Source organism: Pongo pygmaeus, chromosome 12, assembly GCF_028885625.2.
Source record: "Pongo pygmaeus isolate AG05252 chromosome 12, NHGRI_mPonPyg2-v2.0_pri, whole genome shotgun sequence".
NCBI lineage: Eukaryota > Metazoa > Chordata > Mammalia > Primates > Hominidae > Pongo > Pongo pygmaeus.
Genome location: NC_072385.2, coordinates 24,325,364 through 24,349,185, shown reverse-complemented (window position 1 = coordinate 24,349,185; position 23,822 = coordinate 24,325,364). Strand labels below are relative to the sequence as shown.

Sequence of the window (23,822 nt, the reverse complement as noted above, 5' to 3'; positions counted from 1 at the left end):
TTGATATTCATCTGAGGTTTTCTTAAAATGTCTGAGGACAGTCACCTAATACATATTGGAATTTTATACTTCTAACCTTTCTAACTTTTAGGAACACACATGACCTTATTTTATAGGGGGAGCTTAAATTCATTATTTTATTACTTTTGAATTTCAGAAAGAAAATATCTTTCTTTCTGAATTTTCTGGGAGACAGGCAGAATAATCTGGGAGATAGGCAGAAAATCTAGAGACAACTGAGAGAAGAGGGCAATATGATCACAATGTGGAAAAGAGATCAGTGGCAATTTTTTTCTTTTAATCCAATCTTGGAACCAGATCATTTATTCACTCACGCATCCTTTAATCCCAGCCACTTGGAATTCCCTTGTGAGTCTCTTCCCTCACCTGTAGTTTATTTCCAAACATATTTGGGAAACATGCACAGAGAACACTATGTTACCCTAATCCTATTAATAAAACAATCACTTTAATAGGAAGGAAGAAGCCTGTAAGAATCAAAAAGGACGATCAAGACAAATTTCTGTGATTTTTTTTGTAGCATCATGCGTGGAGCATCCACATGGTTTCCACAGAGCTGGAGTCATTCAGGGAAGCTTCCTATATCGAGAGTGGTCCAGAAGAATTCTACCAAAGATTTAAGAAGTGTTTTTCTGCAACTCACATCTTCATAAGTGTAAAGGGTAAAGATTCTCAGAATACAGTTCATGGATATCTGATTCTTAACAGGTAAGACAGATACTGTCCAAGAGCATTTCCAACAGGATAATATTGAGTAGTGTATCCTTACATGCACCTGGAAAGCCAGGAATTAGAGAAAAGTATGAAGATGAGAAAGCAGTGTCATCTGCTATTTTTGCAGTGATGGTACAAGCTCCAGCTTACCAAACTATCAGTGGGCAGCATACTGCCATTACTCAGTGAGGAGCTTTAGAACTAACTAGTAATGATACTCTTGGTGCACAGGGACTGCAGAAAAGATAACGGACTAGAGGAGCTACTCTATTGCCGGTGACGTACACAGTGCACTATCTAGAGACCACTGATGGGCAGAGAATGCTAGCAGCCAGTAACCAGGTTGTGGTACTAGCTGTCACAGAAAATGTGCCATCATCCCAGATTGGCATCCTCTATCAGAATTGTTCCTGCAGCTGGTAGGGCATCTTTCCCAGGTCCAACTGCTCAGCTTTTCAAAAGGCAGTGGAGAAGAGAGAGAGGCTGGCCCGAAAAGAAACAATGAAGCATCTTGAGAATATTGTAGAAAGTATAAGGAAAATGGGAACAATTTAGAAAAGAAACTGCAGAACTTGGAAAAGTAAACAACTCTTTCATTAAGGACATAAATTCACTTAAGAGGTTTGTTATTGGAAAAAATAAAATAGATTATGTTTCAATTTATTTGTTGTGTTTATTTGCATGGCAAGTTTCCTGACATTAGCTTTATTGAAAGAGCTGTTTGTTCTGAAGAAAAGCAGCAGGAGTATCTCAGATTAGTACTGAAAAGCAAGGATACCATAAGGAAGAGTTTAGATTATGACAGGAGCTTTGCTTGAATGCTGAGTTATAAAATCTGGTCAGGCAGTGGTGTGCAAGATGTTCCATAGGCAGAAAGAGGCAACAGCTAAGAGATTAAAATAATTTCCGTCAAAAGGAGCCTTGATTGTTAGTATAGGATACAAGTAACAGACAGAGAGATGGAAGTAAAAACAATATAAAGAACATCTCCAGCCAAATATTTCAGATATTACCATCTTATCCCTCAAAAGTACTTATCTAGGCCAGGCGCTGTGGCTCACGCCTGTGATCCCAACACATTGAAAGGCTGAGAGTGGGGGATCACCTGAGGTCATCAGTTCAAGACCAGTCTGGCCAACTGGTGAAACCCTGTCTCTACTAGAAATAAAAATAAAAAATTAGCCGGGCGTGTTGGTGGGCGCCTGTAATCTCAGCTAATTGGGAGGCTAAGGCAGGAGAATTGCTTGAACCCAGGTGGCAGAGGTTGCAGTGAGCCGAGATCGTGCCAGGGCACTCCAGCCTGGGGAACAGGGCAAGAGTCCATCTCAAAAACAAACAAACAAATGAAAAACCGACTTGTCTAATGCAGTCCTATCTTCTCCAACCCAGAGTGTGTGAGGCGTGGATTCCTTATTTGGTCTTAAGCATTTGGCTGCATAGCTGAGACAGCTCTTCCTCTCAGTTGTGCTCTATGTCGTTGTTTCTCTGCTGTGATATCAATTGTGGGTGCCAGTTTGAGTGCAGACTTTCATGCTTGACATGGGTGGCACTTTGTGGTATGTGTGATGGCAGATCCTCATCAGGACACAGATTCAGAGTTAGTTTCTCAGAAAATGAAGATCTCAGAGGGAAGAGCTGTGACTAAACTAGCCCTGTAAAATTTGAGAAATCAGTCAATTACTCTGCAGAAAAAGAAACATGCCTAAAATTTCACATGGAATTGTCTTCATTGACAAGTTTCTTGCCATATTTTAGTTTAGAAACTGTACATATGAGTAGGTGACTCTGAAGTAATGGCAACAGTAACAAGAAGTTGATAGTATTCCTAAATATAGAAAACAGCATTTTGCCTTTGTGGAAATAGAAGAGAGGACATGTCCACAGAGGCGCACCAAGCACCATCTGATGAGGGATGGGCACCAAGATTGGAAATGGTTACAAGGAAATATATAAATAGCAATAGATAATAACCACTTTTAATTTAATTTATTTACCAATCCCCCAATTTAGTGAGGTGTACTTTGTATGTAAGATCTAGTTTTGTGATTCTTATTGTTGAAATCAAAGAAGGTAAATAGTTTTGTATCTGAATTGATGAAAACTCGAGCAGTTGCAGCTAACTTGAGTTTGGTAAAAAATATCCAGAACCTGAACTGATTCTGTTAAAGCAGGAGGTCATATTTGAGAGGTCACTATAGACTCTGTATACAATCTGGATGGATGTTTTGGGGCCAAATTTTGTATTTCTCAAAAAGCACAGTGGCCTCAATTAACATCAGAGGATCTGAACATATCTGCTCTGCTTTTTGTCCTGTGTGAGATGTTGTGAAGTGGAACAAGGAAGAAAGAAAGAGTACAGCCATGAGGTACCATGGTAAGTAGTAGCCCTGAAACCAGAGCTCTCCAGCACAGGGCTGGTCCTTAACAATGAAATACAAGCTAATACTGGGTGTCTAATTTGCAAGAAGAAGACCAACATACAAAGAAAGAGCCTTTTTACTAAGCATTAGGGGTTATGACAGAAATAACATTTTTTCTAGAAATGATGAGACAGAAGCTCACCACCAAAATTACTCATGCAGGGAATATTGCCATAATAACCAACGAATGCATGTTTTACATGTTGGGAACAGTTATCTTAGGACTTCTTAATTTTCTTAGGACTAGCACCAGAAAAAAGCAAAAACATCTGGAAAAGGCTGAATAAAAATTCCTTTCAAGGCCAGACATAGTGCCTTATGCCTTTAATCCCAGCACTTTGGGAGGCTGAGGTAGGAGGAAGGCTTGAATTCAGGACTGCAAGATGAGCCTGGACAACACTGAGATACTCCATTTCTATAAAAATATTTTTTTAAAAAATTAGCCAGGCATGGTGGCACACATCTTTTATTCCAGCTACTTAGGAGGCTGAGGCGGGAGGATCATTTGAGACCAGGAGTTTGATGCTGCAGTGAACCATGATTGCTCCACTGCATTCCATTCTGGGCAACAGAGCTAGAGCTTTTCTCAACACCAACTAACAAGCAAAAAAAGGTATTTTATTTCACTACAATATTTTATTTGTATATATTTACATGTGCACATATATGTGTGTGTGTTGATATATTTTAGAGTAGAAGACAAACTTTAAGTCACTAGATGGATGACAGTTTGAGCTTACATCCCCAAACTGTAGCATGTGTTAGAATTATCCCCAGGGCTTGCTTTATAGATATTTCTAAACCCCATCATATAAAGCTTATTGTAACTACAGACATCTAAATAATTATTTATGTTAGCTCTATAAGAGATGCATATCTGAGAGTATATTCTTATAGAAGCAAAGATTTCACTTTCAATAGAAGCTTATTCTCATTAACAAATGGCCATAAAATGTTTTTTTAAAAGATGATAATTTTAAAAATAATATCAGCAAGCTTTTACCATTAAAATCTCCAAGGGATTTAGTCCTTTTGATATTTTCCTGTACATGTTTTTGTCTATATCCACCTTTGTCTATATTTTTTAAAATTTTTTCTAAAATAAGTCGTATTTATTTCTTGTATTTTAAAGCTCAAAATGTATTTAAACATTTTATTAATTTAGGCTCTTTTAAATAATATCTTGTTATTTGATATGTTCAGTTAATTACTAGTTGGTAACTTTAGATATAAAGTTTTAAATGGCAGAAGTCTATTTTATAAATGATGAAGCCTGAGGCTGTCAAACCCTAATTTGATCAATGCACAATTTATACATGTATCAAAATATTATATTGTATGTCATACATATGTGCAATTTTTATATATTGATTAAAAATAAAAATTTAAAAATTATTCAAATAAGTTGTCATTTAAATAAAGGTTTTTTTGATTAGCTTGAATTTAGTAAAAATGCTTTAAATGAAATCACCTGAATATTTTTTATGCACAGTACCTACTTCATTTCCCTGAGTTTAAAATTAAATCAGCCATAGGTGCCAGACATTGAGGCTCTACTTGACCTTTTCCAAAACCATCCATCATCATCATTAGCATTTTGATCTTCAAATCTAAAGACCGGTAGAAATTGATCAGTACTGAAGGGATTTACATGTCGATGAGCCAGGTGAGATGGTAGCAGATCCTAGATTTCAGTGAAGAAAGGGCAGAAATTATCAAAGAATGAAATGGTGTATTCAAATCTCATATAAAAATACTATCAGATGTGGGTGCAGAAATGAAAGTAGACTTGGGGCCCCAGAATATCAAACATGAATTTGCCATGTGGGTGTTGTTTAATAATCAATGACAAAAGCCAGGCATGGTGGCTCACACCTGTGATTCCAGCACTTTGGGAGGCCGAGGTGGGCGGATCACTGGAGGTCAGGAGTCTGAGACCAGCCTGGCCAACATGGTGAAACCCTGTCTCTACTAAAAATACAAAATCAGCCAGGCCTGGTGGCACATGCCTGTAATCTGAACAACTCGGGAGGCTGAGACAGGAGAATCCCTTGAACCTGGGAGGCAGAGGTTGCGGTGAGCCGAGATCATGCCATTGCACTCCAGCCTGGATGACAGAGGGTGACTCTGTCTCAAAATAAATAAATAAATAAATAAATGACAAGATAAACCAGCACTAACCACAACTAGAGGGTGTTTGTAGAGGGTTATTTACAGAGATTAGGAATTGAGTTGATGTAAACAATGGTGGAAAGGTAAATCCTTTCATTTGTACTCTGTACTGCAGAAACCTAATAAGGGAGGGGCTTTGAGGATCCTATGATACTTTGGCCTCCAAAAAGCAAGGATTATTACTTATAGAGGCATTTGGAATTTGCTAGACTGTGGAAATCTCAGAGAATAACATCTGTTATCCAGAAAGCCCAGAGGACACCCAACTCCTGCGCCAAATGCATGAATTTCCTGCAAGCACTGTTCAGACCAGTTATAGAATATTCAGGTGAGTATTTCCTTTAATTTTTTTTTGTGTATAAAAATTGTGAACTTCTGGGCGGAAGGTCCTGGATATTTTACAGTTTTATCTATAGCATGACATCTAGAATTTAATTGGAAACGTTTATTGTAGAATATGAAAAGTTCTATGTTGACTGTAACTTCAGGTTGTATGCAGCCTTGGTCCTCTGCAAAGTTTTCAAAGTGCTCAAAGGCACTTTTTTATTTTCCTAATATTCCACTGAAGTTTTTATTTATGTAATGGTATTTTTAATTTACAAAATCTATTTTGTTATTTGAATGTTCTTTTCAAAGCCTCTTGTTATTTTTTGAGATTTTTACACTATAAAATAGAAAACGTGACTTTGTGAAGCTTATACGTTTGTATTTCTTTATTTATTTTTATTTTTTACTTTTTATGTCACAAAAATTAAAAAAATAAAAATTAATAAAAATTAAAAACTAAGAATTCATACAGCTTCACAAAGTCACAGGAGTCCATACATTATGTTTAAGATCAAAACTTACCCTCAAATGGTTCAAGGATAAAAGGATGTCTTAAACTTCTAAGTATTTTACAAGTGATGATGATAAAAAGTAAAAAGTAAACAAATAAAAGATGTATTCTAACACAGAAAAGGGGGCAATCACATACAATTGACAAGGTTAATTTTTTTGAGACAGGGTCTCACTCTGTTGCCTAGTCTGAAGAGCACTGATACAATCAAGGCTCACTGAAGTCTTGCCCTCCTGTGCTCAAGCCATCCTCTCACCTCAGCTTCCAGAGTGGCTGGGACTACAGGCACTACGAGTGTGGGTCTGGCTAAATTTTTGTTTTTCTAGAGATGGGGTCTCTCTAAGTTGCCCAGGCTGGTCTCAAACTCCTGAGCTCAAGCAATCTTCTTGCTTCAGCCTCCCAAAGTGTTGAAATTACAGGCGTGAGCCACCGTGCCTGGCCCTGTATACATTCTTAGTTTTTCCCAGCTTCTTTCTTTCTTTTTGTAAGAGATGGGGGTTTCTCACTTGTTGCCCAGGCTTATCTTGAACTCCTGAGTTCAAGTGATCCTCCCATCTTAGGCTCCTAAAGTGCTGGGATTACAGGCATGAGCCTCCACACCTGGTCGCAGTTTTCTCATGGAAGTAATACAACAGCAAGCATAAAATGACCTCATAGAGATTCAAGGAGAAAAATAAGATATTAATAATAAGTGTAAAACATTTGCATATTAGTTTGCTGGGGCTGCTGTAATAAACTATCACAGATGAAACAATAATTTGCTCTCTCACATACTGAAAACCTAAAACTTAAAATCAACACGTTGACAGAGTTGGTTCCCATTGGGGATTCTGAGTAGAAATCCAGCCCCTCCCTGTCTACTAGTTTCTGATGGCTGATGGGAACATTTAGCTTTCATTGGCTTGTGGCAGCATAGCTCCAGTGAGCTCTGTCTCCACATGACTGTTGACATGTCTCAGATCTTCCTTTTATTTCTTCTATAATGATAAGAGTCATCGGACTTAGGTCCCACCCTAAACCCAGACTAATCTCATTAGGAGATTACCAAGGTAATTACATCTGCAAAGATCCTATTTTCAAAAGGTCATATTCACAGGTTTCAGGGGTCAGGACTTAGACATATGTTTTGGGGGGCCACACTCTTTAACTGGCAATTTGAAAAAATGTTTGGCTCATGAAAGAGCCACATAACAACAAAAACACAACTGTATTTTTATTTTCACTGCTTTATACACATCATCCTAACATTTACAATTGGGAAGACAGTACTTCTTTTCCTAAATTCAGATTCTGAGTATTCCACATCTCTTTTCTAACATCAAGTCTATGTGACTTCTCCTTTTTCTGAGTTAGAATACATCTTATATTTATGTATTTATTTTTTATAATCATCACTTACAATATATTTGGAAGTTTGACATCTTTTTTATCCCTGAACCATTTCAGAGTATGTTTTGATCTTAAACACAAAGTATGAAATCAAATGTTTTTTAATTTTTTTATTTTCCTTTCTGAATGTTACTTTTTTCTTAATTACTCTCCTGTTATACTATTAAGTTTTTTTTTTTTTAGGACACTAATGAAATGACTTTTTTTCAGATTTTTGAGGTTAAAAATTCAATAACTTTCAAGTTTACCCTCTTCTAAGTTTTTCACAGTTTATTTTAATGCTTTTTTATAAATTTTAATTTTTTATTTATATTTTCATTTATTATGAACAATTTTCCAAAGTCTTTTTCACATAATAAATTTGATATATGAGCTATTCTTTATTTTATCTTCTACCTCAAATATGGACTTGAATTATTATTCAATATTTTAAAACATTTTAATCTATATATTAAGGAATTTGTGTTTCGAGGCATGTGATATTATAACATTCTTCATACTTCTAGTGAATTTTTAACATCATTCAAAGGCTACATCCTTCTATACTCTACTGAGAATTAAAAATGGTTCTCAAAAATATTCTCACATATTCAGAAACTCATTCTCAGAATTTCGACCTCCACTGGCATCTTTTTATTATTATTATTATTATTATACTTTAAGTTTTAGGGTACATGTGCACAATGTGCAGGTTAGTTACATATGTATACATGTGCCATGCTGGTGTGCTGCACCCATTAACTTGTCATTTAGCATTAGGTATATCTCCTAATGCTATCCCTCCCCCCTCCCCCCACCCCACAACTGTCCCCAGAGTGTGATGTTCCCCTTCCTGTGTCCATGTGTTCTCATTGTTCAATTCCCATCTATGAGTGAGAACATGCGGTGTTTGGTTTTTCAGCTTTTCTTGTCCTTTGTAGGGACATGGATGAAATTGGAAATCATCATTCTCACTGGCATCTTAACTCTGTTCTCTTTCCCTTCTAATGCATATTTTCCCCTGAAGGCCCCATGTTACACTCCTTATGCACCCTCTATTTAAGATCTGGTTTAATTTAATGTTGTATGTATTTGTACACAATTTTACTGAAGTTAGGCTTTGTCTTAGAATAGAAGATTATCCTAAAAAGACTAGTGAAAGAGTTACAAGAATTTGGAGAATTAGTTGGGAAATCATGCCCCAGAGGAATTACTTTAGGCAAAAAAAAATTGGTGGGAAAAAAAAAAAAAAAAGCAGTAGTTATCGGATCTGCCATGTTTTCAAGTTCTATAGTGGAAAATGCCAGGTATTTTGGAGGCACTTTCTGGAGGAAGCCAAATTTTCACTGAGGCTTAAAGATGATGAACACTTAACCAAATAAAATTGAAATGTTTTATAATTGCCATTAAATCCTTGATATTTAAAAGGAGAAGCAGTATGGTTCACTAGAAAGCATTCATTCCCATGCATGGGTCCTGGAGAATCTTTAATTCAGTCTTTTATCACAGGTTCACATTCCCTCATAAAAAGGTAACAGTTGGATGCATGTCTGGAGGAGCTCTTGGGCTTGTCCTATTGCATCTTTAACTTCTCATCTGCAACTTTAGCTATGGCCATTTGGGCTGTGCTTAGAAAACGGCCATACTCAGGGCACTGTAGAATGAACAGTCTTTCCCGTTTAGGCATTTCTCCTTCCACTTTAACTTTTGACTCTGTCTTCAGGGCATTTCTGTTCTATTAAGCTTCTTAAGTGATGAGTGGTCTGGTGTTTGCCTTATGCAACTCAATTTAAGATCAGTTCATGTGAGATCTGGCAGAAAGAAGGCTGGGGTGGAGTGTGGAGATATTGAATATTGCACATGTAGCATATGAAAGGCAAATATGGATTTTAATTAAGAAATGGGCTATATTTTATTTATATCGTTAAGAGTAAATTAATTATACAAGGGATGTATGGCAAATAGGGTGTAATTTTTTTCATCAATCCCAATGAAGCAGAGTAACTTTCCTTTCTTTCTCCTCAGAAATACAGAATCACACATACTGCAGGACTTCCAGAAAGAAATCATCCAGTGACTCTTAAAAGTAAGGAACTCTGTGTTCTTACTCTGATGTCTACATAACCGGGATCTTATAAGTAAGCCAGAGACATCAAAATGGCTTTGCCTAGAAGCCAAAGCCATTGGTCCAATGCAGACGTCTTGAGGTTACTGGAATGCATGGAGAATAATCTCCCATCTGATGACAACGGCACGTTCAGCTCAACTCAGTCACACATGGACTGGGGAAAAGTAGCTTTTAAAAACTTTTCTGGTGAAATGTGCAGACTCAAATGATTAGAGATTTCTTGCAGCTTGAGAAAATTCAGCACTTTGAAAGAATTAGTCCTGGAAGCTAAGAAATGTGTTAAAAATACAAACGAAAGCCAAAAAGGCAGGAACCATCCAGACTTTCCAAAGAGGCCCCTTACTGCTTATATCCGCTTCTTCAAGGAGAATTGGCCCCAGTACTCCCAAATGTACCCTGGGATGAGAAGCCAGGAACTGACCAAAATCCTGTCAGAGAAATACAAGGAGCTCCCAGAGCAGATGAAACAGAAATATATTCAGGATTTCCAGAAGGAAAAGCAAGAATTTGAGGAAAAACTTGCTCGATTCAGGGAAGAACACCCTGACTTAGACCAGAAGGGCAAGAAATCTGATATCTCCAAGAGAGTTCAAACCAAAGTGCAAAAGAAGGTTCAGAAAAATATTGAAGAAGTGAGGTCTCTTCCAAAAACAGATCCATTTTTCAAGAAGGTAAAATTTCATGGAGAGCCTCAGAAACCCCCCATGAATGGATACCACAAGTTTCACCAAGATTCCTGGTCAAGTAAGGAGCTGCAACATTTGTCCCTGAGGGAGCGCATGGTAGAGATTGGCAGACGCTGGCAGCGCATCCCGCAGAGCCAGAAGGATCATTATAAGAGCCAGGCTGAGGAGCTGCAGAAGCAATACAAAGTGAAATTGGATCTCTGGCTCAAGACTTTGTCACCTGAAGATTATGCTGCATACAGAGAATCGACCTATGCTAAGGGTAAGAATATGGCGATGACAGGAGGTCCGGCCCCCAACTTGAGACAAACAGATCCGCAGTCCTCATCAGCAAAGGGTCTGCAAGAAGGGTCTGGGGAGGGGCAGGGGCTCCAGGCTGCAGGAGCAGATGCATCACAGACTATTTGGGTAAACTGTCACATCTCCATGGAACCAGAAGAGAACAGGAAGAAAGATGGTGAAGAGGAAGAAAGCAGTACCTCTTTAGACTACAGTAGTGGAGAAGAAATGGAAGTTGATGTCTGAGGGCAGTGACTCTAGTGCAGCTTCCTCAGAGGACTTCTAACTGGGACTCCACCTGACTCAGACTCCGCCTGACTCAGACTCCAGGGTCAGGCAGAGTTTCTCCGCAAAAGCCCATTCATGCCATTCGTGTCAAGGAAAAGGGACTCTCCTTCTGCCTCTTTTTACTTCTTTGCTTTTTTTTTTCTCTTTTCTGCCTTCCCCGCTCTCCTCCTCTACACAAAGTAGGAGAGGTTGGAAAGAAGCAACTTGGTGCAGCACCCTCTTACATCAGGATTACAAACCTGGGAGGGACTCTTTGGGGAGAATAAATATAAGTTTCAGCCAATACCAACCTTATCCTTAAAAAACAGGCAAATATCATCCCTTTCCCAGTGAATTTTCTGCAATTAAAACTTCTGGAATGAAGCGATGATTAGGTGTAGGGTACACACTGTATTAGACTGAATATTTCTGAAGCAAGAAGCTTTGCTTTACTCATTTTTGTTCTGCTAAAGGCAGTAAGAAAGCACCCATGAGCCTGGGACCCTGACCTTCCCTGTGGAAATGTTTTTCAGGACTCCTGCACTTAATCTAGGGTTGGGGATATTTGATGAAAGGTGGGGTAGGTGTCTTAAGAAAATTGTTGTACTCTTGATATCTCTCTCCTCCACTCCCTGAAGTAAGGAGTTGGTCACTCGCATGCCTGGGAGTAGGCAGCAATATTTCTATATATATGTCTGACTCTTAGCTTTCATTGAGACTTTTCTTTCTCATTTCCAAAAAAAAAAAAAATTGAAAATACAAAATAAAAACTTACCTATTTCATCTGAATGCTCCCTCACAGAATCCCTTATGACATTGGGTACAGCATCTCTAAGTGCCATCTGCATTTATTCTTGAAGCTCCAAATATTTTCTCCTGATTCAGGTGCAAGTGAATCTCACCTTAAGCACTCAGGATTGATAGAAAGATGCACAGAAAGACACATATAGATAAATACACTATTCTGTTTCACTGTCTTCTCTATGAATTCATGCACCAATATAACATTGTTTTAATTTTTTTTTGGTTTACTAATATGTTTGAAAATCAACCTAAGGTTAGTGCCTTCTCAGTATACCTTTATTCTCTTAAACATTTCTGGCTATTTTCATATTTTGTTCTCATAAGTATAAGCATTACAGAAGTAGTTGTATACTTTTTATATGAAAACCATTGATTATCATGTGTTTATTTTGTCCCTAGTTATCTTAGTAAATTTTTATTTATAAGTTTTTTCTAGGTAAATAAGTTTCAGAGAATAATGAAAATATTTATCATTTTATGCCTCTAATTTCTAAATGTATGAGATTAAAATATCCAGGAGAATGTTAAGCAATAATAAAATAATATGTTCTTGGCTAGCTTCTGACTTTCAATCTAATGCTTACAGAATTTAAAATCATGAATATTATGCAGATGTGTATATTTGAAATAACTTATAAAAAAAGAAAATTGCTATTTACTGTTATTATTATTAAGTTGACTTTATAATGTTTATCGATTTGAACGAATTTATTTTGTTAAATTTATCATATATTTATGTAATTTTTCCTTAGTGTATTAGTCATCATCCTTCAGAGAAAAGTAGCACCAGCATAGAGAGAGAAACAGAGTGACAGAGAGAGAGATAGAATAATACAGAGAGGAGACAGAGAGAGACAGATACGGTGTCTTGTCGCCGAGGCTGCAGTGCAGTGGTATGATCTGGGCTCACTGCAACATCCACCTCCTAGATTGAAGCGATTCTCCTGCCTCAGCCTCCTAAGCAGCAGGAATTACAGACACCCGCCACCACACCCGACTAATTTTTGTATTTTTAGTAAAGACGGGGCTTCACCATGTTGGCCAGCCTGGTCTCGAACTCCTGACCTCAAGTGATCTGCCCACCCAGAAAGACTAATTTTATTATGAAGAATTGGCTCACAAAATTGTGGAGGCAAAAAATACCATGATCTGCAATGTGCAAGCTGGTCACTTAGGAAAGCCAGAGGTGTCATTCAATCTGAGTCTGAAGGCCTGGGAACCAGGGAAGCCAATGGTGTCAACCCCAGTTCAAGGGCAGGAGAAGATAAGATGGGATACTGTACTAGCTTAAGAAGTGAGGCAGGAACAAAAGGGTCAAACTCCTCTACCATCTGCCCTTTGTTCTATTCAGGAGCTACTGGGGAGAGAAATCTACTTTACAGAGACCAATTCAAGCTGACACATAAAATTTACCATCACACTTTCATTTTCTTACAGATTCTGGGGAGTTAGGCATTTTTACCATTTTTTCATGAATTCTAGATGTCTGATGGGTTGAATTTATTTAGAAAATGTATTTGCATATTATGCCCATTGTTTCGCTTCAAGTTTGCAAAATTAACTTTAAAGATCTGATTCTTTTTACTTCCAATTTAGAAGATACTGTAAGTCACATTTCCCACTAAGTGGTAGTAAGGCCTATAGCTCAGGCTAGATAGTGAGATGTACAAATGCAGTTGGGGCTTTGCTTGTGATTTTAAATACAGTGTTTTTAAATTTATTCAGCCCCTACTCTTTTTTAAGTCTTGCCCTCCTTGTGTGGGACACACAGATGAATGGTACAATTCTTGACTTCATGACACTCAGAGTTAAAGATGGTATTATTTGGTTTAAAAAGGGCAAGTACTGACAAATAGAAACTGAACTTCTGAGTTTGCTATTATAATAAAATATCATTGGTTAAAATAATGATCTCTTTGCTTTTCTGTTACCTCATCTATACATTCTTGAAGTGGAAATAAAATTAGAGTGCGATTAGGCCAGGCATGGTGGCTCATGCCTATAATCCTAGCACTTTGGGAGGCTGACTCTGGCAGATCACTTGAGGTCAGGGGTTCAAGACAAGCCTGGCCAACATGGTGAATCCTCCTCTCTACTAAAAATACAAAAATTACCCAGGTGCAGTGACACTGCCTGTAATCTCAGCTACTCGAGGCTGAGGCAAGAGAATTGCTTGAACCTTAGAGTCAGAGGGTGCAATGAGCCCAGATCATGCCACTGTGGGCCACCCTAGGTGACAGAGAGAGACTCCATCTCAAAACAAAACCAAAAATGAAACAAAAAAATTACAGTGAGATTAAATATAGGTAAAGGTTACACTTAATGCTTATAAAGTACCTATCTCACAGTAGATTTACAGAAAATGTTAGGTTGATTTTCACATTTTTTCTCCTTTATTCCTTTCACCATCCATATTTCTCCTTTACTTAATTCCAACAAAATCTTTAAGTAATGCATATGACATAACAAGATATATTACATTCAATAAATAAAAATTCAATGAATGATATTCGTCTGCAATGCATAAAGACCTGCACCCTTGCTAGAATTTGATCCCAACTTTGACCTAAGTACCAGAAATTTTAAAAAATAGTGTTGTTGATTCTATGGGTGTGTGTATATGTATGTGTGTGTATATATATGTATGTGTGTGTGTGTATGTATACACACTATATATATATTTGTACATAATAATGGGAGATCCTTGAATGCAATGCAATTGATAGAAAGTACAATACAATTTTTTAAATATAAAAATGTTTCTGCAAGGCAATTAAATCAAAATTTATCCTTGATAAAACAAGTATTAATTCAAAAAAGAAGTATTGGAAGTGGAAGTGACGTCCAGACAGAGGAAACAGCATACCTAAACACTTAAAGAGAAGAAGGCCATGATGCCTGTGGAGAAGCTACTTCTACAATTCTTTTGTTCTGGTCTTCTGTTACACACAACTCATGGAACCTGCTAAACACACTGAGATCCAGTTTAGAGGCATTCCTTGTTTACACATTTTAAAAATTTGCACCTTAAAATTCTGAAAAGATAGAGAGGTGCAGTACACTTTCAGACCATTTCCAAACCTCTAAAGAAAAACAGTGAAAAACTAGACTAACAAAATCAAAATTCATGAACAATATCTACAACAACACTGAGTGACAATGTACTCTACAAAAATCCCAAATATGAATACTCATAGACAAATCAGGTGCAACAGCAATATCCATGAGGAATCAGAATCCTTTCAGGATGAAGCAGAGAGGGTGAACAGAACATATGTAGATTTGAGAACTCCCCAAGTCAGCAACAAGGATTCTTTAGAAAGTGTGCAAGGTAATTAAAAAAGAGCTGCTGAAACTGAGTAGGGTGGGAGTTTGCATACATCAATAAGCAAGAGTGCAGGATAAGATAAAAAGAGGCTGGAACCATATGGTTTCTACAGCTCTTAAAATAACTAGGCCAAATTCTCTTCCAGGATCAAATTCCATACTGAGAAGAATATAATGGGAGTAAACTACATATTAAACAAGGCTGACACAATAGGATCAAAAAAAGCGAAGGCCCCAATAAAGTAAGTGGAGACAGAAGCAGAACCAGAACAGAGCAAAAAGTCAATGCTCTTATTATTGAATACATACCTCATGGAATCAACAGGAGAGCTCTAGAGTCGGGATGCTAGGAAAGCTATCTTGACCGATCTTTACCTTATAAAAGTTCAAGTTTTGTTCCATACAAATAGCATCAATAGGGAATGCTTTTATTGTTATTGTTCTTTGTTTCTTATTTTAGAAGAGGGCAGAGGGAAGAAAATGCCTTTCCAAAAATAGTATACCTTGATATGACTCTTCATGAAGTAACAACTAGCGTTCTTGAAAGAACCTTAGTGCCAGGGATACAGTGAGCTTATACTCTTTGGCTGCAATCTTGACAGAAGTGTCTCTGGGCAGTCCTCTTGGTTTCCAGCCCAGGAGAATCGCAGCCCCACCTCACTGGATCCAGCTCCATCACTGTGCCTGGCTACCTCTAGCTATTCCTGAAAGTCAATTTCTAGAGTATGTCCTGATCCTCTCCTCCACCAAGCACCACTCTTGGTCCCTGCAGTATCCCTCCAGGACCCTACCTAGAAGCCTTTTTGCCTGTCCTTGCTCCATAGCACCTCATCCAGGAATGTATTATAAGCCTGGTGTGGTGGCTCACACCTGTAATCCCAGCACTTTGGGTGCCCCAGGCAGACAGATCACTTGAGGTAAGAAGTTCGAGATCAGCCTAGCCAACAAGGTGAAACCCCCTCTCTACTAAAAATGCAGAGATTAGCAGAGTGTGGTGATGCATGCCTGTACTCCCAGCTACTTAGGGGGTTGAGGCATGCAAATAGCTTGAACCTGGGAGGCAAAATTTGAAGTGAGTGAGACAGCAGCACTGCACTCCAGCCTGAGCAATGGTGATGATGAGTGAGAAAAAAATACCATAGGTAGAGCTAGAGGTACATATCTACCTACATATCTATGTATCTATGTCTTTAGCTATATATAATATAGATGTATATTATACATATACATGAATATACATGTTATATATTGTTTAATATGTAGTTTACTTCCAGTATCATATATAATACATTACGTATGTGTATATATACATATTGCATATATGAGAGAGAGATCTGAAATGTATAGAATCCCTAATAACAAGCAGCTGCCACCCCCATCTTTCACAATGGCTAATTACTTGACTGTATGATTTCCTCTCAGATATGGTACTGCGGACCACGAGGTGTCTCCAGCAAATTAGCAGCAAATTCAAGTGCAAGTTTTTGGCTTTAGAAAATGTATCAATTAAGTCAGCTACACTTGGGAAAGGAGGTTAGGAATATGCACCCAAAGGGTTGATCTTAACTGTTCCTTATTACTAATGGGAAAATTCTGGAGATGAACGGATGTTTGGGGTGGCTGTCTTGCACTGACAGGAGTAGGGATGGGGGATGGATTTCTCCTCTATTCCTCTTGTGTTAATAATGGCAGGAGATTTTGGTTACTGGGAATAGTATCTACATGAGCTGGATAAAGTGCGAGCACTAAAGGTCTTGGGAGGGTAAAGAGAGGGGCTGCAGGGGCTGCAGGGACTGCAGGGAGGAGGAACTAAGGCTTTTTCAGAGAGTGTGCAGAGAGAAACAGTCAGCTTCTCTGTCCATCATCCACAGCTCCAGGATTAAAGAAAACTCTGCTTTCTCCCTGCACATTCTCTTTGTATCTGTAAGAGAAAGTGAATGGGTTAAATTAGTGATCTGAAATGATTATTTTCCAGAAAGACAATTGAACCACTACTGAAATATATAAAGGCAGCTGGGGCTTTGCGAGGCCACCCAACCCAACCTCCATATGGGGGAATGAAAGGGGACCCAGTTGTCCCCAATTCTGGAGCTTTTGGGTTAATCAGGAAAGTGCCAAGGAGGCAGTGGAGGGGTGGGGTTAAATAAAACACCTTCTGTAATCCATGTATTAATGGGCCAGGCTAGGAAAGAAAAACTGGTAAACATGAGTTGATAGAAGAAAAATAGGAGAGAAGGTTTTATTTTATTTTTAAAAATAATTTTCAGAAACCAAGTTCATATGAGTTTTATGGAAGAAGGGACTAGAAATAATAGGAATAAAAATATGTGTGTTTAGCAAAGGAAGTTCGTGGTCAGACAAAAAATGTAGTTAAAAGGATGTTGGTGGTGAGATGAAGAACATGGTTTGTGTAAACTGTTGGGTATGAAAGATTCCATTGAGTTGAAGAAAGACGGAAAGTTTCACAAATGAGTACAGAGAACATACTCATGTGGTCAGGAATATGCTTTGTTATGGACAAAGGAGATAGTACAAAAATCAAGTGAAGATATTGGGTCAATGTAGGTATTTAGTTTTATTTCAAAACAGTGGGAGTAAATAAAGTAGGTTTTAAAATTGAGAGAAAATAACAAAGATAAAGTGAGAACAAGAAAATGAAAGAGAGGAAATTAACATTGGAAGGCGATTGTCTGTTGAATAATGTCTCTGAGAATAGCATGGAAGTCAGCTTCTATGTGTAGGGCAAAGCCTTAGAAAAGAAGAAGCAAGTTGCACTAATGGGGTCAGGCTCTGGTTAGCAGGTGGTTTTTGAACTGCTAAAAGAAAAAATTTTGGAAAAGTCTTATGTCATTCTATGAAGTAATATTCGCTATTGTTTTGAGAATAAAGAATCAGCATGCAGGTAAAATATTTGAGAATAAAGAAACTAAACAGGTTTAGTAATGAAGCTTTTGTGTATTATAAGATAATTAATTATCAAATCATAAGTTACCATTTTTAACTCAAAGGTAGATACTTGAGGGCAAAGAGTTGAAGGCCAGATTTTGACTTCTGGTGCAAATGCATATATACATACATACATAGAAAAGAAGGAAAGAAAAGGAAGAAACAAAAGAGAAACCAGTCTCTAATTTTTGGTTCATTCATTGCAACAAATTGCTAAATACTTTAAGATAAAACAAGAAATAAAAAGGCATGAATAAAAGTAGACTATGTGTTCCAGTGATTTCATTATTACTTCAGGGTCATGTGAATCTACGGAGGAAGATGATCCATGCTGTGTATTGCAGAGTTTCTCATTTGCTTTATGAGGAAGAGGAGTGTCACTTGGAGAGACTGGAATAGGAAAGCAAAGAGAAGTAAAGACAGTGAAGACAGAATGAAATGAAAGGAGAAAGCCATAGGAGGAATGTATAAGAAACTGAAGGAAAGGTACCATAAACCAGACCTGGAGCTGCTCCAGATTAGGACTGAGAACAAGAGAGTCACTGGGAAAAATGACCTCATTCTCTTTGCCTTCTGTGATGTGTTCAGAATGATGCTTTCATGATGCTTGAAAGTGAATTGCTTGTCTAGTAACAAAAGAGACAAAGTCAGTTTTTCTTGATCCAGGAGCAAAACACAAACAAACAAAAACAGTAGAAAACACCCCAGAAAAAACTTTCCTTTCAAAATTCATTCAGTTGCTGAAAAACTGCAGTAAAAAAGTTTATTTGAAGCTTTTTGAATTTGTATTTAAATATATTTAGATATTTAGAAATTTGGGAATCCATCCAATATATTTCCTCAATGGCCATTTCCTGGATACCAGTTGGTATAAACTTTGGGCTCACCCATCCTTAGGAATCTAATAAATTAAGCCTTCGCTATGAATTTTGTGATGCATGCTAATACTTTCTCTCTTCTTTCTTACCTAATTTTAGAAATGTGTTAGAAAGGTAAATTTCTTCCTATATGCAAGTTTTGAGAACTGTAACAGTGATCAGTCTAATACTGAAGTGGGAACATAATTTATTATGAAAATGTACCCTCCTTCATAGTATATTTAGTCTTCCCATTTTCAAAAGGTAGAAAGGTTTTGTTTGTTAGGCAGGGCTATTATTGTCAAGGAACTACAGAGAAATCACATAGAGAAAATTACCATTTCCAATTTTAATTTTCAAAGTGTATAAAGAAATTGACATAATGGCCCCAAATTATGCCAGGACTTCTGGGGGAAAGGTAAGTATTTCTGACAGTGTATGGTGAAAGCAGGGTGTAAAGAAGCAAAAGGAAAGACCCTCAAGGATTTGGGGCTTCTGTAGGTAGGAGATGGCGGATTCCAACTTCAAATGGAAAGACTATAGGGTGCACTTAGGTAAGCTGGCTCTGAGGAAGCAGGATGCCTACCTCAGCTAAGCTTGTCAAGCCCCAGCTTGTGGTTACTGACACTCAGTATTACAGTGGTGTATAACAATACACAAAATACTTTGTATAATCATCCATGATATTAAAAACATTAGAGGAATATTTATAACAACAGCCACAAAGTAAACTGGCAACTAATTTCACTGGATTTATCCCTTTCTCAAGAGATACTCTGGCAGAGAATTCTCACAAAGAAATCTTTCAAAAGCGTATGTGGATTTTCTTTTACTTTATTATACCTATGCATGCCTCAGTGAAAAATCCATAAATCTGAGACAAAGTGGTTATTTAAAATAAGAGTTATTATTTACATTATTTTTCTGAGAATAAGAGCAAGCTGCTTTTGCTACTCACTTCGAATTATTAAAAATTCCACAAATTTAAATGTTCTAGGGAATGTGAGCTTAGCAATAATTTCTGTTCTTTATATATTCCAAAAAATATAGTAATTTTTCCCCATTTTTGTGGTTCAGGATTTGCTTGTTATGAATATGGAGTAACCCTTGAACATCAGTAAACTTCTCAAGTGTTCCTGCTGTCCTCCATATTTTCAGTGATAACCTGACATATGTAGACACTATGCAAAGCCCACATCCATTAGAAGTTTATGACACTATGTTTTCATGTGACTGTTTTCTTATTCCTGCAGCGCATATTTCCTGGGATAATAAAATAACCACTTGTTACATCCCCCTTGTTTGAAGTTCTGAGACAGCTACTCTTTGGTTCTGATGATCTCAACATCGCCCCAACTCCAACAGAATTTAAGTGTTTTCTTGATGGCAAGCCCTGCCATTCACTTTTGAAGATATTACTGAGAGGTGGATGTTGGGCAGTGTTGGAACTGGGCTGTTGGATTTTGCAACGATTCTTGGACAATGAGAAATGACATGCTGGTAAACTCCAAGGAATTTTTTCTACATTTTGTGTCAAGAAGGCTACTGGTGTCATCTCAAGACCTCTTCCCCACTATTACCTCAGTATACAGAAAGGCCTCTAGGCCAGATGGGGGTGTTTCTAGATTATGAATCTGGCATGGGAAGCTTTGTTAATGTGGCCAACAGTTTTCTCATTTGTAGCCTCTCAGGTTCTTTCCCTTACACTCTTGGACGTTTGTTTTGCTTTGCTTTGCACTCACAGAATCAGGGATAGGTCAGTAACATGACTAAAGGTATCAGAAACACTATCTTCTGAAAATGCTAACCTACTGACTACTTGATTTTCTTTATCTGTTTCTATGAAATTTGTACCATTTTTAAATTGTAGAGGTATACATTTGTTTCGATTTTTATTAAACTACTCTCTCTTAGAATATTGTGCATGTCTTTTCTTTTATGCTGTATCTTTTTTTCCCTTGATTTCCAAGCCAGCCCAGGTAAATGAATACCTGAGTGTGTTTATCCAAACTGATGGGTTAATGCAAGAGCACAGGTTTCTTCCCCCTGAACTGGAATTTTCTTTTCTCTATTCCACTTCTGCTAAGTCACATTTCATCAAGTGTAAGTTCCAACATTTCTTCAGGGAATTCTTTCTTTAGCTCCTGGGCTAGATTAGGCTATTTGTTTTAAAGACTCAGAAAACCTTATACTTTTCTTTGTAAAACTCACAATGTAATAGTAGGCTTCTTTTCTGCTTTTCAAATTACAAGAAAAGGATTGTGTTTGTACTACACACAGTTATATGTCAAGAAAGTAGACAATGGTTAAGATATAACTGATATTCAATAATTATCTGTTTGAATAAAGGAATAAATGCACAAATTAATTGATGAAAACATATGATACAACTATTTAAAAGGCTACCAAATTTACCCCTGTATTCCTATTGATTTTGGCTACTGAATGTAACCAAAATCAACAGGGATACTGAGAAATATTATTTAATAAAGATATAAATTGGATGCTTATCAAATTGATAGGCTCAGTCAATTTTCTTTAGCTCAGGAACAAACTATTGATGGATAGAGATCTTAACAGAATGACAATGATACAGATAAAAAGACTGAAACCCTGTTAGATTTTAGTAATTTCACCGATGGCATCCTACAGTTCCCTGGGAACATGTCATTACCAGAATAGAAAGTAAGACTCACTTTTTGCTTCAGAAAATACAGAATACTCAGAAGCCTCATTACACTTTAATAAAATTCCAAATTTATTAAGGTCTTTGAAATTTTTAAGATACATTTGCAGTAAAATATCCTTATTATCAGAAATACATATATTTTGGTCATGTTAACTTGGTATGAAGGCTTTCCTTAAGTATCGACTGGAAATTGATTCCAGGACTCCCCACAGATACCAAAATCTTGGATGCTAATAATCCTCGGATGTCCTTACATAAGATGGCGAAGTATTTGCATGTAGCCTAAGCACATCCTCCAATGTACTTTAATTATCTCTAGATCACTTAAAATACTTAATGCAATGTAAATGCTATGTAAGTAGTTGTTACACTATATGACTTAGGGAATAATGATAAGCAAAAAAAAGTCTGCACATGTTCAGTGAAAACGTAATCATTCAATTTTTTTTCCTGAAATTTTTTAATCCATGATGAGTTGAATCCATGGGTGCAGAACCCTATCATATGGAGGTCCAACTGTATGTCAAATATCATATTTAATGGTGCATTTTCTAGTATTTAATTTAATTACTGGCAATATGGCACACAACAAACATATCAAAAGTTTCTGATATGTGTTTTTTGAATTTATTTAAAGCAATAAAATAATGCCTCCTTTAATGAGGATTGCTGAAAACAAAGTCTAAAAAAGGCTGACTCCATCTATACGAAGTAACTCTGATCTAAAAGTTTAATGACAGAGAGGATCTCTGAGTTGTTAGTCCACTGGATGTGGGACATAATTGTCAACTTCCTGATCTGTGAAAACAGTCTCCAAGCCACACACGCATTGAATGGTAAAGGATAAAAATCTAACTAACTAGGAAGGCTTAGGCACAACTTTTCAAATACAGATTTAGGTAGAAATAGAGAAAAATAGATATGAATATTGCTGAGCTTCGTGTTTAGCTGAACTCATAGTAAATATTTATCATCATGAATATGTTCATCTCAGAAGCCAAAAGCATACCTACTGTCACAGGAAGTTTGCATATATATACATATATATGTGTGTGTATATATATATATGTATATATATAAAATACATATATTTCAAAGCAGTCATTCATATATATTTTTTTCAAGTAGTAAGCTAATTTTCCAAGGACTATTATTATATATACATAAAATATACATATATACATATATACATGTATTATATATATATATATATATATATATATATATATATATATATATATATATATAGTCCCAGCACTTTTAGAGGCTGAGGTGGGAGGATCACTTGAGCCAGGAGTTGGAGAGAAGCCTGGGCAACAGGGTCTCTCCAACAACAGCAACAACAAAATTACTCAGGCATGACAATTCGGCCTGTAGTCCAGCTATTTGCAAGGCTGAGGTTGGAGGACTGCTTGATCTGGGGAGGTCGACTCTGCAGTGAGCTGTGATCTCACCACTGCACTCCAACCTGGGTGACAGAGTGAGAGCCTGTCTCAAAAACAAAACAAAACAAAACAAAACAAAAACAAAAAGCTGACTATATTTATCCATTCTTCCTTATTGCTCTAATAGCTGTATTCTAATATACAATGAGATTATATACAAGATGAGGATGGTTAAAAGAGTATAAAGAGTATAATGCTATTAAAATATAAATGACTACAGAATTGTATGTTTGCATTACTGCTGTCATTGGAATACAGATCCTGTCACCTTGGTAGTCAGCATAGTACCCAATAGGTAGTTTTTAAAAAATATATTATTATCATTTATTAATGTGGAGAATAGCCTTCCAAAGACAGCTCCAATGTCCTTGTCACACAGAGGCAGCAGTCATCAGGAATTCTGCTGACCAATGCTTTACGTGCCTGTTTACAAGGAAGACATTCTGAAAAAAAAAGTCAGGAAACTTCAGGAAAAAAAAAAACAAAACAAAAAGTATAATAATAATAAATTTTAAAAAAAAAGAATTTTCTCTAAAGAAAAAAAAAATCACCACCAACAAAAAAAACACCTTTTCTTCCAAAGTAAGTATTTTCTGACACTCTCACCTTCAGGCTGTTGCCCCTGTTGGAAGTGAGAGAGTGACTAGTTACTGGCAGTGTGACACCATGAGCACGCTCCTAGGCTAATGGAGCTGACGGAAGAGCTCCCTCCAAGACAGGCTCCCTGCAGCCCTCCCCTTTCTTTCTTCTGAAAATGTGTATCTTTCTTTTCAAGCCACGACTTAAAGTCTTATTTTGTTCCTACTCTTAGAAACAGTCAAAAAGAGCCCTATACCAGCCATTTTATGAATCAATGTAATT

General features: G+C 37.0%; 1 protein-coding gene across 1 annotated transcript; it reads left to right on the top strand.

The window, feature by feature from the left end:
• Window positions 1-5,573: 5,573 nt before the first annotated feature.
• LOC129030761 (putative upstream-binding factor 1-like protein 6) lies at window positions 5,574-11,678 on the top strand. Its single transcript, XM_063649053.1, has 2 exons — window positions 5,574-5,655; window positions 9,559-11,678. The coding sequence occupies exon 2, from the start codon at window positions 10,051-10,053 to the stop codon at window positions 10,870-10,872; it is 822 nt and encodes a 273-aa protein (XP_063505123.1). The 5' UTR covers window positions 5,574-5,655; window positions 9,559-10,050; the 3' UTR covers window positions 10,873-11,678.
• Window positions 11,679-23,822: the final 12,144 nt, after the last annotated feature.